At 44.1% G+C, this 16,623-nt stretch overlaps 1 protein-coding gene across 3 annotated transcripts in view; it reads right to left on the reverse strand.

Annotated features, from left to right (window-relative positions):
* The window catches only part of SLC5A9 (solute carrier family 5 member 9), a 103,667-nt gene that overhangs the window by 16,999 nt on the left and 70,045 nt on the right, over positions 1 to 16,623 (reverse strand). For all 3 annotated transcript variants that reach the window (XM_073643516.1, XM_073643514.1, XM_073643515.1), the window contains 2 exons: positions 7,268 to 7,403; positions 6,018 to 6,125 (listed from right to left, as the gene is read on the reverse strand). In XM_073643516.1, coding sequence (XP_073499617.1) covers positions 6,018 to 6,125; positions 7,268 to 7,403 — 244 coding nt within the window. The remainder of the gene's footprint in view (positions 1 to 6,017; positions 6,126 to 7,267; positions 7,404 to 16,623) is intronic.

Below are 16,623 nucleotides of genomic sequence, written 5' to 3' on the forward strand. Positions count from 1 at the left end.
GCCGGGTCAATGGGAAACTCGATCACCTTTCCGACGCCCCCACCCAGGGAGGTCTGCAGGGGGCCTAAAAATTGGCAAATCGATTGAAACTGTTTTGAAATGATATGGGAACAGCATGGGGAAGACCCCTGGAAGCATCTCTGACTCCCAGGTCACTGCTGTGAACAATGTTGTCAGAGTATTACACTACTTTTACAGACAATAAAACATACTAAAATGAAGCCAAAATGGATTTTCCTGGGACAAATGTTAAGGAACATTCTTTCCAGGGTAATGACTTTTATATAAGGCAAACTAAATAACCAAAAATAAAAATGCTCCTCCACACCTTGGGCTATGTTCACAAGTAGCGTTTTTGATGTGTTCTTGCACTTTCTAATTGCTTTCAACAGTGAAAAATACGTTCACCAGTAAATGTAATTTTAACATTTTACTACCTTATCTGGCCATGTGATGTGTGAGACATGATCAGACACATTCTGTTTCATTTATGAAGGAAGGACTCTGAAAGTCACACAGCCTATTTTTACAAGGCCATCAGGTGGCCCTTACAATTGTTAGAGGGCCAGCGGTCGGCCCTCACTATTGTTAGAGGACCATCAGCTGGCTATGCTTTGTTGTTCCCATTATTAAGGACTGGGTCTCCTATACTGTTATTGCATATGCAGTGACTGCAAGGGCTGCCAAATATTTGGACGCACTCCAATACCCCTTTGAAGAGACTTAAAGGAGGTCCTCATTAAAAATTCTTCCCATTAATAAGGAGTGGGTTTTCTATACTGATAATGCCCATACAGTGACTGCAAGGGCTGCCAAAAATTTGGACGTACTCCAATACACCTTTTAAGAGACATAGAGGAGGTTCTCATTAAAAAATTATTCCCATTATTAAAGAGTGGGTCTCCTATAGTGGTAATGCTCATGCAGTGACTGCAAAAAATTTGGACGCACTCCAATACCCCTTTGAAGAGACGTAGAGGAGGTCCTCATTAAAAAATTGTTCCTATTATTAAGGAGTGGGTCTCCTATACTGATAATGCCCATGCACTTAAACATTTACCCCTGGAGGTATACATAAACATAATGTATAACATATAGAATGTCAGAGGTAGGTCTCTAAAAAATTTCCTATGGGCATCATAAACACCCTTAAAAAATTATGAGGGTGCTGCATGATGGTCACCCTGTTGACATGGGGGTGGAGGATAAGGAGAAGGAGGGTGACATAAAATAGACAAAATCAGAAAGCGTATACCCATGTCTGGGTGTGAAGAGATGCATGGAAATAAACCCCCCAAAAAAGCCACTGGATTTGACTTTATGTTCCGCTGCTATCATACGGTGGTGTTGAGAAGTCTGGCCCAATCAAGCCCTTGTTCATTTTGATAAGAGAGCCAGCCTGTCAGCATTTTCAGTTGACAGGCGGATGCGCCTATCAGTTATAATACCTCCGGCGACACTAAAAACCCACTCTGACAAAACGCTAGTGACAGGGCATGCCAGGACCTCCAAGGCGTACAGAGCCAGTTCATGCTACGTGTCCAGCTTGAATACCCAATAGTTATAAGGCACAGAGGAATCACCGAGGACGTTGGTACGGTTGGCGAGGTACTGCTTCAGCATCTTCCAAAACTTTTCCCTCATTGTCAGAGTACCCCGTGCAGCAGGGCCTGAGCGCTGGGAGGGTCTGACAAAACTGTCCCACACTTTTGACAGTGTTCTGCTGCCTCTGCTGCATCGTATTTGTGTCTCCCTCGCCTGTACATCTTGGTTGTCCAACAAACTGTGACCTCTGCCGCCAGTGTTTTCAGATGGGAATTTTTTTAATAATTTGTCAGAAAGGGCCTTCTGGTACTGCAACATTTTATTAGACCTCTCCGCCATGGGAAGGAGAGATAGAAAGTTCTCCTTGTAGTGTGGGTATAGAAGTGTTACCAACCAGTAATTACTGTTGCCCAAAATGTGTACAGTGCGAGGGTCACGGGAAAGGCAGCGAAACATAAAGTCAGCCATGTGTGCCAGACTGCCAACAGCCAAGACTTCCCTGTCCTGACCAAGAGGACGACTGTCCATGTTCTCCTAATCCTCCTCCTTGGTCCTCCTCGTTCTCCCTCTTCTTAGGCCATCCACGCTGAACAAACGGTATGACTGTTGTGTGGGTAGTACCATCTGTATCGCAGGAAAACAGTTCCTGTTTCTCCTCCTTCTCTTCCTCCTCCTCAGTATCACCCAATCTGAGTTGAGATGAGATGAGGCTGGGCTGTGTGGCATCATCCTGTATAGTTCCTTGCTCCATCTCATCATGCTCCGCTTGCAATGCCTCCTCTTTAATTGTGAGCAGCGAGTGTTTCAGTAGACAGAGAAGCAGATAGCAATTCTAATAATGGCATCATCGCCGCTCACCATCTTGGTGGTGTCCTCAAAGTTTTGGAGGAAGGCACAGATGTCAGACATCTATGCACACTCATCTGCTCTTATGTGCGGAGGCTGACCTGAATACCGACGGGTGTATTGAAGCTGATACTCAACAACTGCCCTCTGCTGCCCACAAATCCTTCCCAACATATGCAACGTTGAGATCCAACTTGTGTTGACATCAGTGAGCTGGAAAGCTGGAAGCTCCAAAAGCTGCTAAAACACGGCGAGGGCGCCGGAAGCTGTAGCTGACTTTCTGAAATGGGAACACACGCGGCATACTTTCATAAGCAGCTCAGGCAGATCCAGGTAGGTTTTGAGAAACCGCTGAACCAACTAGGTTGAGCACATGGGCCAGGCATGGTACGTGTGCGAGTTTGCCAAGCTTCAGAGCCACCACCAGGTTCCGGCCATTGTCACACAAGACCATTCCTGCCTGTAGGTTCAGCGGTGACAGCCACAGATCTGCCTGCTCTGTTACAGCTGTCAACAACTCTTCAGCGGTGTGCGGTTTGTCACCTAAGCACATTAGCTTCAGCACAGCCTGTTGCCGCTTGGCCGAGGTAGTGCTGCAGTGCTTCCAGCTTCTGACTGATGTGGTAATTTCGGAGATGGAGGCTGAAGAGGAGGAGGAGGTTCAGGAGCTGTAGAATGTTGGGGCGACCCTGATTGACCCAGGGCCCGCAATCCTCAGCATTTGGAGGATGTGTTCCGTCCCAGGATCCGACTGAGTCCCGGCTTCCATTATATTAACCCAATGTGCTGTCAGTGAGATGTACTGTCCCTGGCCACAAGCACTTGTCCATGTGTCTGTGGTTAGATGGACTTTCCCAGTATCTGCGTTGTTGAGGGCATGGGTAATGATCTGGGACATTTGCTTGTGTAAGGCGAGAATGGCACACCGGGAGAAATAGTGGCGGCTGGGGACCGTGTACCGAGGGACGGCCGCTGCCATCAGGTTGCGGAAAGATTCCATCTCCACAAGCGTAAAAGGCAGCATTTCAAAGTGCAAGCATTTGAGAAATGTGACAGTTTAGCACTGTGGACTTGGGTGGTTGGCTGCGTATTTGCGCTAGCCTTCAAAGGACTGGGATAGGCACAACTGAATGCTGTGCTGGGACAAGGACATGGACGTGGTTGCTGATGGTGGTGGTTGCAACTGTGCAATAACAGGTGCAGGGCAGCAGGCATCTTCGCCTGCCCCATGGACAGGGGATTGGCATGCATGCACAACAGCGGAATAGGCAGTGGTGTCACCCTCAGACACTGTTTCTGGACCCTGGCGTTCCAGGAGACAAGGGGAACAGTTGCCCGCCTTGTGTCTGCGGCCACCACACTGTTTGTTCCTGCCTGTTGTGGTGCTATGCCACCCTCCCCCTCTGTGCTGCTATCCTCGCTATGCATGTCACCTTGCCAGGTTGGGTCAGTGACTTTATTGTCCACCACCTCATCTTCCACGTATGCCCCCTGGGCCTCCTCCTGACTTGCTGGCAATTGTGTCTCATTATCATCCACCTCTTGCGACAGTAATTGCACTTTACCACCTTCGCCTTCGTATGACCGTGGCTGCTCAAATATTTGGGCATTGCTACATGCGATCTCCTTTTGCCCTGCTTGAAGCGGGCTGGGCGAGATGCTCGAATCTATAAAGGGAAAAGTGAACAGCTCTTCGGAGTGCCCAAGTGTGGGTCACTCAGCATGGTGGGAGGAAGGAGGATCAGGGTGAGGAATATGTGGTCCAGACTCTCAGCTACTGAGACTGGACCGTATGGAAGACAGGGTGGTGGTGGCAAACTGACTGGAAGCATTATCTGCTGTCTAACCAACAACCTTTTCACACTGCTCTGGCTTCAATAATTGTGCTCCTGGGACAGGAAGCTAGGGCGACATGATGTGGGTGCTTGTTGTGCTCCCTCAGCAGGCACAATTTCAGCTTGCCCACGGCCTCAGCCTCTGCATGCACAATCACCATCGCGTCCACTTCCCTGTCTCTTGCCACACGCCTTGCTCATTTTAAATAGAGTATAATATTTGGCATGCTCCCTAAAATGTCAGGGTTATTACCACAGTAATATTGGATCACATCTGATAACCACGGTTTTAGGCAGTGGCCTTGTAGTATGGTATTGGTAAGCGACCAAGTGTGAATAGGTTGAACAACACACAACTGGCAGACTTTAAATAGAGTATAATATTGGGTACACTCCAAAAAATGTCACGATTATTACCACAATAATATCGGATGACGTCTGATGATGGACAAGTTTCTCTGCTCCGACAATACAGTAATGCGAATAAAATCAAACAAATCTGGCTGTATGCTGCTAACAAGCGAATGAAGCAATAAAAATTGTGTATTATATTGCTTTTCAAGCAAATTATCAGGATTAAGAGCAAGAAGAATATTAGCCCTGATATCTAGGGCTATGGATATCAGTAACAGCAGCAGACAGAACATGCAATGCAACCCTATTCTGCTCTATACACTCTCCCCAAACTCTGCCTGCCTAACTCCTGCTATCGCCAGGATTGATATGCATCTGGATTAGTCCTTAGAAGGACTGTTAGTTGAGATGTACATTGCTCTGGAATTCCTAGCTAAATAAACCGTCAATTCTCTCCCTAGCTCAGCAGCACCTCTCCCTACTCTACCTGTCTGTAGGGTAGACTGTGACGAGCATAGAGTCACCGAGTCTTATATAGACCCTTTGACGCTATGCGGCCAGTCAATCAACCAACATGGCTGCGGCATTTCAGTGAGTGGCAGGCAATCCCCGCATGTTTATTTGCTGTCTAAACAGCGCCAAACATGCGGACGGGGACTCGAGATCCCGTCCGAGCATCCAGGAAGTACTCACCGAGTGCCGAGAATCTCGAACAGTGAGATGCTCAGGAGAGTACCGAGCACGCTCACTCATCACTAGTCACCATTTAATACATGTCCTGGCTGAGGCTTCTAGAGTGAAAGCTGTTCTGTCTTACAGGGGAGAATCCTAGTGGTAGACCCCTTTCTGTGATGATCATTTGCTCTAAAGCGGCATATGGACGGGTATTGTTTTACAAGATAATTCTGTCACACCTCTCACTGTAAAGTAGAAAGCTGGAATAACAATAAGTGCAATAGGGTCTTATCCAAGTAAAAATGGGGAGACCAAAAGCAATGGTACTCACCTGGTGTGGTTGTGTGACCACAACCACTGTAAAGGCTCAAGGTTGCTGCAGACCCATGGCAAACATAACATTGGAATTGGAATGAATGGGATAATTCTGGGCTGCCTGTATTAATGATGGAAAGAGAGGATCCAGGAATGCGGTTTATTAGTCAACGTGTTTCGAAGTTTCAAACTTCTTCATCAGGATACTGTGGTTTGTCCTGAGGAAGAAGTTTGGAACTTCGAAACGCGTTGACTAATAAACCGCATTCCCAGATACCGTCCTCTTTTTCCATCATTAAATCCGGCATCGCAGACCATTCATTCCAATTCTGATGACACCTCTCACTGTGACCTTTTTTCAGACATACAGAAAAGTTTTATGGAGTTTTTGGATGTTTTTCAGTTTAGCCCATTTCCCCAAAACTAGATAATAAATGAGCATCTCACCAACAGGCATGAGTCTAATTACCAGCATGGGATAGGCAACGTTTGAGCAGCTCACATCAATGCCACAGAAGTTACGGCATTCAGTAGGGTCAACACAGCCAATCTCATCTGCAAAGGGAAAGTAAAAGAAGAGTGTCATCTCAAAATGACTTAAAAAATGTTAAAAACAATGTAAAATCTTGAACATTTCAGATTTTTTTTTAAATTCTTCATATAACTATCTTGAGGATAAAAAATAAATCTTGCAGTTTTTACAGAGCCTCATAATGGGCTGATACTTCCTGTGCTGTAGAGATCACTTCTCAGCAGTCATTTCATTATTATCACAAAATGGGATTAAAGTGGAAGCTAACACCTAAATGTGGATAACACAGGATCCATTATTCACAACAGGTGATGATTGTCACAGCTAACCTTCTCCCCTTCCCTGCACAATGACCTCTGCACAGGTCACAGAGCATGCTCACAACACTCCCATAGAAGCCAATGAGTCAGTCTTAGACTATTATTGTATATGGTCAATGTGGCTGTCGTAAAGTGCATCTGTTAACAACAGCTGAAGCAAAACGGCCACCCTCATAACCATGTACAGAAATAAAAAAAAATAAATAAATCTGAAAATAAGGAAAAAAAAATAATATTAATCTCTGGTGTTAATTATTTAAATTTAATATAGGTGATACATTCCCTATAATAAAAGTTGGTAAACTTGTCAACCTTTTTTTATAAGATATCTTGCAGTCCCTTGGGTTTCTCAACAGTAAATTTGCAATAACAGTCCAAGTTTGTTGTGTCTTTATGGGATTAGAAAAAAAGTTTACAAAGTGATCAAAACATCATACTGGATGTACACCAACACAAAAAAGCAGCTCTCACACAGCTTCATTATCCAAAACAATAGAAAAATTTATTGCTCTTGAAAAACTTTGACAAAGTTCAGAAATTTGTTAAGTAAGCCATTAAAATAATTAAAAGAAACTCTAAAAAGTTTGGTATTGCTGTTTTTTTTAACCATTACACTCAACTTGGAATTGGACTTGGAAGTGAATGATGACATTCAAAGCCACAACTTGTTCCACAAACAAAATAAGCTATGTCAATGAAAAATTAAAAAAAGTTATAGCTCGTGGAAAAGAGAAGGAAAGTGCAAAAATGAGAATTGGTTGTGTCCGGGAGGGTTAACAAGACATCAAATAATGAAAAACTTAGGTAAGGTCTACAAAGACAAAGGATGGTAATAGTAACCTTACCTGGATATAATGCTCTGCTGATCATTCCAGGAAGTACCACAAAAAACATGGGCAGGATTTTCAAATATCCCCCAACAATAGAGCCCCCTTTGGCATGGGATAAATTCTTGGCTGACAGAGACCTCTGCACAATAACCTGAAATACATTTTCCATAGTCATAAGTAGGGATCCATCCTGTAAACTGTGTGCTCGGTGCTGCGCGGAATTCTCTGCGGATCAATAAAGCAGATCCATCACCTGATTTTACAGTATAAACTTTGCAGATTATTAAATAACCGATAAACAGGCCAACAAAATGTTTTATTATTTGTAGTATCCCCAAAAAATATATATTGCACTTTTTTTGAGGGGATAATATTTTGCACATTATTAATCAGATTTTTTTAGGCTTGATGAGACTGGTGTACTTACTTAGAAAATCCGTGAAAGAATGGTTGTATAATCCTGATATTAAAATGAGCATTTTATGAGTCCAGATAAAGAGTGAGAGCTCATGAATCTAACTGTATTCAATCTCTGCCCTTTCACCCACCCACCTACCCTGACAGCTGCAGCTTGTACTGAGCAGTGTGAGATTACAGTGGCAACAGGAAGGAGGGACACTGAGGTACTGGTAATCAACCTAGGTAAGCGGAGATTCAGCAGTAGCCACAGGCAGAAGGAACATTTAGGTGCTGTCATTCCTTTCTAATCTCATATATTACTCATTTAATTCTAATGAAAAACTATTCCCTTCCACTGCTCACTTCGACATCAGAGGTGGGCGGTGTTGATGATTTTATGACCCCAGACACCTGCCGAAAAAAGGTATCATGGATGTTTCAAATTCTATGATAACGACACATGTATTATACCTGTCAATTATACATGAATTGCGGCTGATGTGTGGTCATAACATCAGCAGCACTGCTCACCTCCAATCTGGATATTAGCCCCCCAAGCCCCTCCCCCCTCCCCCCCCTGGGCCCTGTACAGAGAACAGAGGGCCCCCCCGGTTCGCTAATAATATCGGCATCACTGCCGATATGATTAGTGATGAGCCCTCTGCAGCGGCAAAGCAGGGAGAGCAATCTGCCTGCTGCCGCAGTGCCCCTCTGCCTACTCTGCGTAGCGCGACACTGCCGGTGCGTGCGCAGGAAGTCAGTCTCATCGCCCTGGGACTGCTTCCTGTGCGCGCTGTGGAGGACGGACCCGGCGTCGCCCCAGGCAGCGGCAGCAGAATCCATGGGCTCCTGTCAGGTATATATTATTGGAGGCAGCAGAATCTATGGGCTCCTGTCAGGTATATAGTATTGGAGGCAGGAGAATGTATGGGCTTCTGACAGGTATATATTATTGGAGGCAGCAGGATTTATGGGCTCCTGTCAGGTATATATTATTGGAGGCAGCAGAATCCATGGGCTCCTGTCAGGTATATATTATTGAAGGCAGCAGAATCTATGGGCTCCTGTCAGGTATATATTATTGGAGGCAGCAGAATCTATGGGCTCCTGTCAGGTATATATTATTGAAGGCAGCAGAATCTATGGGCTCCTGTCAGGTATATAGTATTGGAGGCAGGAGAATGTATGGGCTTCTGTCAGGTATATATTATTGGAGGCAGCAGAATCCATGGGCTCCTGTAAGGTATATATTATTGGAGGCAGCGGAATCCATGGGATCCTGTCAGGTATATATTATTGAAGGCAGCAGAATCCATGGGCTCCTGTAAGGTATATATTATTGAAGGCAGCAGAATCCATGGGCTCCTGTAAGGCATATATTATTGGAGGCAGCAGAATCCATGGGCTCCTGTCAGGTATATATTATTGGAGGCAGCAGAATGTATGGGCTCCTGTCAGGTATATATTATTGGAGGCAGCAGAATCCATGGGCTCCTGTCAGGTATGTATTATTGGTGGTAGCAGAATCTATGGGCTCCTGTCAGGTATATATATTGGAGACAGCAGAATCCATGGGCTCCTGTCAGGTATATATTATTGGAGGCAGCAGAATCCATGGGCTCCTGTCAGGTATATATTATTGGAGGCAGCAGAATCCATGGGCTCCTGTCAGGTATATATTATTGGAGGCAGCAGAATCTATGGGCTCCTGTCAGGTATATATTATTGGAGGCAGCAGAATCCATGGGCTCCTGTCAGGTATATATTATTGGAGGCAGCAGAATCCATGGACTCCTGTCAGTTATATATTATTGGAGGCAGCAGAATCTATGGGCTCCTGTCAGGTATATATTATTGGAGGCAGCAGAACCTATGGGCTCCTACCAGGTATATATTATTGGAGGCAGCAGAATCCATGGGCTCCTGTCAGGTGTGTATTACTGGAGGCAGCAGAATCTATGGGCTCCTGTCAGGTATATATTATTGGAGCAAAACCTACAAAAGACAAAAAATATCTCATACCCTACCATCATTATATATAAATGTAAAGCAAAGTTGCATATGAAATATAGGGTACTTAGTGAACTATTTTTGATCAAAAAAAAGTATACAAGCCGTCCCAGCAGCAACAAGGTGACCCTAAATTGGGATGGTCCTACACTGTCTATATTAAAAACCTTACTGTATATCAAAGTTGAAGTAATGCATATAAAACGGTAGACAAATAGAACCCGGTCCCAATATCAGACCACCTAAGCACGTGGTAAGCTACATATATACTAACCAGCTCAACAAGGGGGATGCCACACCCCTAATTTGCACAGAATGCAAACAAGACAGAAAACCAAGCAATGTGAACTGAGGTCTAAGATGGTACACATGCAAGAAATAGGAGCATGTTCACACTAGCAAAAAGATGCAAAACCTACAAAAGACAAAAAATATCTCATACCCTACCATCATTATATATAAATGTAAAGCAAAGTTGCATATGAAATATAGGGTACTTAGTGAACTATTTTTGAACAAAAAAAGTATACAAGCCGTCCCACCAGCAACAAGGTGACCCTAAATTGGGACGGTCCTACACTGTCTATATTAAAAACCTTACTGTATATCAAAGTTGAAGTAATGCATATAAAAGGGTAGACAAATAGAACCCGGTCCCAATATCAGACCACCTAAGCCCGTGGTAAGCTACATATATACTAACCAGCTCAACAAGGGGGATGCCACACCCCTAATTTGCACAGAATGCAAACAAGACAGAAAACCAAGCAATGTGAACTGAGGTCTAAGATGGTACACATGCAAGAAATAGGAGCATGTTCACACTAGCAAAAAGATGCAAAACCTACAAAAGACAAAAAATATCTCATACCCTACCATCATTATATATAAATGTAAAGCAAAGTTGCATATGAAATATAGGGTACTTAGTGAACTATATATATTATTGGAGGCAGGAGAAACCAAGGGCTCCTGTCAAGTATATATTATTGGAGGCAGCAGAATCTATGGGCTCCTGTCAGGTATATATTATTGGAGGCAGCAGAATCTATGGGCTCCTGTCAGGTATATATTATTGGAGGCAGGAGAATGTATGGGCTCCTGTCAGGTATATATTATTGGAGGCAGCAGAATCTATGGGCTCCTGTCAGGTATATATTATTGGAGGCAGCAGAATCTATGGGCTCCTGTCAGGTATATAGTATTGGAGGCAGGAGAATGTATGGGCTCCTGTCAGGTATATATTATTGGAGGCAGGAGAATGTATGGGCTCCTGTCAGGTATATATTATTGGAGGCAGCAGAATCTATGGGCTCCTGTCAGGTATATAGTATTGGAGGCAGGAGAATGTATGGGCTCCTGTCAGGTATATATTATTGGAGGCAGCAGAATGTATGGGCTCCTGTCAGGTATATATCATTGGAGGCAGCAGAATGTATGGGCTCCTGTCAGGTATATATTGTTGGAGGCAGCAGAATGTATGGGCTCCTGTCAGGTATATATTATTGGAGGCAGGAGAATCTATGGGCTCCTGTCAGGTATATATTATTGGAGGCATCAGAATGTATGGGCTCCTGTCAGGTATATATTATTGGAGGCAGCAGAATGTATGGGCTCCTGTCAGGTATATATTATTGGAGGCAGCAGAATCTATGGGCTCCTGTCAGGTATATATTATTGGAGGCAGCAGAATCTATGGGCTCCTGTCAGGTATATATTATTTGATAATCATGCCCATTGCCCATATGTTGATCGCCAGCCAGATAAAACAAGGCAGCTGGGGGCTGGGATTCTCAGCATGGTAAGACCCAAGCGTTCTTGGCCCCCCATGCTGAAAATCTCAGCCCGCAGCCACCCCTGAAAATGGCGCATTCCTCATAGCACCATTTCCAGGTGCTTTACCCGGCTCTTCCAGCGGCCCTGGTGGTGAGTGGCACCGTAAGTAATAATAGGGTTAGTACCAGGCCAGCTTTGTATTATCAGCTGGTACTAAGCCCGAAATTCATGGTGTCACGCCAAATTAGACATAGCCACCATGAATTTCTAGTAAACAGAAAAAAAAGACAGAATTTTTTTTTTTTATTAAAAATAAAACACATTTAGGGACTCCATCTTTAATAAAGAAAAATCCTTACTCCAACGTAATCCATAGGTCTTCTGTCTTCAGCTCTGCTACATCTTTGCCATCAGACAAATATGTCTGCTGACAGAGATGAGCCGGCACTGAATGACACTGGAGCACTGTTACTGTGTAGTGCGGCACTATGGTTCTTTTTTTGTCATTTCATGCAGTGTAGAAATCTTGGAAAAAGTGTGGATTGCGCTCTGGAAGTGATCAGTTATAGCTAACTATGTTATTTTCTGCAGAGATAAGTCCTTCTTAGAAGATGTGATATATCGGTCTGCGGCAGATAAAGAACTTCACCTAGAGACATCACTGGTGAGTATGTGTATTACCTATACACACACACTGACATTATATACAGAGCTCCTGTGTGTAATGTCACTGGTGATCACTGTATTACCTATACACACACACTGACACTATATACAGAGCTCCTGTGTGTAATGTCACTGGTGATCACTGTATTACCTATACACACACACTGACACTATATACAGAGCTCCTGTGTGTAATGTCACTGGTGATCACTGTATTACCTTTACACACACACTGGCACTACATACAGAGCTCCTGTATGTAATGTCACTGGTGATCACTGTATTACCTATACACACACACTGACACTACACACGGAGCTCCTGTGCATAATGTTACTGGTAATCACTGTAATATCTATACACACACACTGACACTATATACAGAGCCCCTGTGTAATGTCATTGGTGATCACTGTATTACCTATATACACACATTGACACTATATACAGAGCTCCTGTGTGTAATGTCACTGGTGATCACTGTATTACCTATACACACACACTGACACTATATACAGAGCTCCTGTGTGTAATGTCACTGGTGATCACTGTATTACCTATACACACACACTGACACTATATACAGAGCTCCTGTGTGTAATGTCACTGGTGATCACTGTATTACCTATACACACACACTGACACTATATACAGAGCTCCTGTGTGTAATGTCACTGGTGATCACTGTATTACCTTTACACACACACTGACACTACATACAGAGCTCCTGTATGTAATGTCACTGGTGATCACTGTATTACCTATACACACACACTGACACTACACACAGAGCTCCTGTGCATAATGTTACTGGTAATCACTGTAATATCTATACACACACACTGACACTATATACAGAGCCCCTGTGTAATGTCATTGGTGATCACTGTATTACCTATACACACACACTGACACTATATACAGAGCTCCTGTGTGTAATGTCACTGGTGATCACTGTATTACCTATACACACACACTGACACTATATACAGAGCTCCTGTGTGTAATGTCACTGGTGATCACTGTATTACCTATACACACACACTGACACTATATACAGAGCTCTTGTGTGTAATGTCACTGGTGATCACTGTATTACCTATACACACACACTGACACTATATACAGAGCTCCTGTGTGTAATGTCACTGGTGATCACTGTATTACCTATACACACACACTGACACTATATACAGAGCTCCTGTGTGTAATGTCACTGGTGATCACTTTATTACCTATACACACACACTGACACTATATACAGAGCTCCTGTGCATAATGTCACTGGTGATCACTGTATTACCTCTACACTGACACTATATACAGAGCTCCTGTGCATAATGTCACTGATAATCTCTACATTATCTGTACATTGACACTATATACAGAGCTCCTGTGTATAATGTCACTGATAATCTCTACATTATCTGTACTCTGACTATATATGCAGAGCTTTTTTACATTTTCATTATCAGTCACTATCTGTTGCCATTATGTGCCATGGTCATGGCGTGGCGGAATTTGTCCCTTGTATGTGGTATTATTCGGACAGTCACTATGTGGTGGTAATATGTGGTCTTCTCATGGTGTGGCAGTATATATACCTTGTACTTGGTAGTATTTGATCACTATGTGGTGGTATGTGTTCTGGTCATGGTGTGGCGATATTTCTCTCTTCTATATGGTATTATTAGTCTAGGGATGGTTGTCAGTCATTTGTTTTTTTGGATATTAAGAATGGGAACATTCTTTATTTGCAATACATATTAAATACTTGGATGTTTAACCTTTCCTTGTGTTGTGACTACTACACAGCAGCAGAGATCCACGTCAGCTCAAGACGCAAAAAATAAGCTGTCACACAGCCCCAGATCCAAAAAAATGAGAATACTATGGTGCGCAGAACATGGCGTGAAAAGTGTGATTTTTTTTTTCAAACTTATGAATTTGTTTTCACCACTTAGATACCAGTAAAGGTATACATGTTTGGTATCTACAAACTCGTACTGACCCGAGGCATCACCCTATCACGTCGGTTTTTCCATATAGTGAACATGGTGACTAAAAAACCCAATAAACAAACGTGTAATTGCCCTTTTTTTGCAATTTTACTGCACTTGGAATTTTTGTTGCCATTTCCCTGTACACTATATGGTAAAATAAATGATTGCATCTGAAAGTACAACTCGTCCCGCAAAAAAACTGTCTTTCCTGCTGCTACAGACTTTTATATGACTACAATTTACATTCTGCTGCTTACGCAAACATTTTTGCAGTTTACAAGACACTTCTTACACTTGCTTGCACCCAGGTTTCATGTGAAAGAGTGTTCTCAAAGCTGAAAATTGTAAAAAATCGTCTGAGGTCTTCGATTGAACAGGAGCTTTTAGACTCACTCCTTCTGTTGAACATTTGTGGCGCCCCTGAGGGTTCAGTCGCCACAGGGGTACTGCACCTCAGAATGAGGTGTGGTATCTCCTCTCCAAGGTAAGGATGGAGCACCACACAGGACCCCAACCACACACTCAACACTACACCACTCCAGTTCTGAAGGGGGCCTAAAAGCACCATAGTGCTGTCCCGGTCCTGAATGGAGGAGTTGGGGGGGAACCAAAGTTAGGGGGAACCAAGTAGTGAGTGAGGGTGAGGGAGCACTTTACTTTAGCACTTAATAGAATCATATATAACTGGAGGCCATTTTAATAACCGGGTCTTTAGTCGTGGGTCTTTGGGATGGCAGGTCAGCACTAGGCTGCCGTCGTCTCAGGGTCCACGGTTCCCGGTCTCAGGCCTCGAGATGGGGGATTGGGGCAGAGTTATAACTGGTTCTGTCCCTGGTCAGAGTCCAACCAAGAAGGCCCAAGAGGGGAGCAGAGGAGTTAGGCTCCGCAGGCGAAAGGATCTCAGGGGGTGTGGACGGAGCGGAGTCGCCACCTGCATACCTTATTCTGGCCCTGCCAGAGAGACCCTGCCGCAAGAGGGGGTACCGGTCCCCGATTATCTGACTTTGCACTTCACGTCTCTGTCGGAAAAGTCCGGAGGCTTATGTGGATCCCAGGGGGATACGGACGGAGCGGAGTCGCCACCTGTATGCCCTAATCTGAGTTTATCCAGGGGGACCCGGCCTTACGCCACGTACTCACCACCAGTCACCAAGAAGGGCACCCAGTCGGTCCGGGAGCTACACGCTACCCATCAAGGACATCGCAGTACCCGTACGGGACACAGTGGGGGATACAAGGCAGAAGAAGTTCACAAGGAGAGGAACACTTTTGAGCGGGGGTCCTGTCAAGTGCACCTGAACTACCTGGAGTGTGCTGAACCCCACCCTGGCGGCCGCAGCTCGCCGTGTGACAGTAGAGAGAAGCTCTGAGCTGAGAAAGCACCACCGTGAGTAAAGACTTGGATGACTTCAATTACTGCCTCTGTCTGTTCTTTTCTCCCTGGCACTGCACCCGCCAACGCTCTATTCTGCATCCCTTCTCCTACGCTGCCCTGAGACCCTGCTCCACCTGTGGGGAGCCGCACCAACTAAGCTGCCTGAACACCGGCCTCAGAGGACTGTTGCAGCGCTGGTGATCCTCACCAGACACCACAGGTGGCGTCACGAACTTTCCCCTTTCCCATACATCTTTTCCCTTTCCTTGCTTTTAAGAGTGACCCCAGGGTACGGGCCCGTGAGCCAGCCACTGCGACATCCCCCAAGATCAGGCAACAACAAGGCCCGGGCGCCGAGTCGTCCCCATCCCCTGGGCGCGTCACATTGAGTATGACATTTCAAGGAACTTAGACTATGATGACATTATTAATAAGGATGCAATGTCATCTTCTGTTCTGAGAAAAAAACTTTTGTAATTTTGCTGCTGAATGACTGTTAGTGTATGTTTATTTGTTGTTTTGGGCCTTTCACTAACAATTGAATGGTATTGTATTATAGAGGAGAGGAAAACGTGCAACACAAACTTCTAAAATGCTTCCAGAATTCTTTAAGTTTTCCCAGTGGGCCAAGTTTGGTGCTGCTACAATGATGCCGGCTGCTGGGATGCTAGATAGATGCAGGTTCAATTTGTGGCACTTATACTTTAAGAGAATGTACCTTGAAAGTATTTATTGTTATTGTTCTGTTATGGCACTTTATCACACATTGGTGTGAATAAGATAACAGTGTTCCTCTTTTGCCAGGAGTGTTTCTTTAGTTTGTTATTTATTCATTATATTGGTTATTTATTGGTTAATAAAATTAATTCATTTTGAAAGAGTTTGTGGACTTATGTTATTCCTATATACGGTAACTGCATGGTGCTGGTGGGCCCCAAGATTGATTTTTTCCTGGTGGGCCCCAGGTACTCCAGTCCGGCGCTGGGTAAGACAACATAATTTTTAATTAATCTGATTTAAAAATTGTCTAATTATCATATTATCTATTGCATGGAATCAAATTGGATGAAAATACCGGGAGTATAAATTCACTAGGATTTTATATTTCTTATATCATAATAGTAAAATTGTTGAATTTGCCC

This window comes from Phyllobates terribilis, unplaced genomic scaffold (assembly GCF_046119375.1).
Source record: "Phyllobates terribilis strain yellow unplaced genomic scaffold, ASM4611937v1 Scaffold_8__6_contigs__length_399053987, whole genome shotgun sequence".
NCBI lineage: Eukaryota > Metazoa > Chordata > Amphibia > Anura > Dendrobatidae > Phyllobates > Phyllobates terribilis.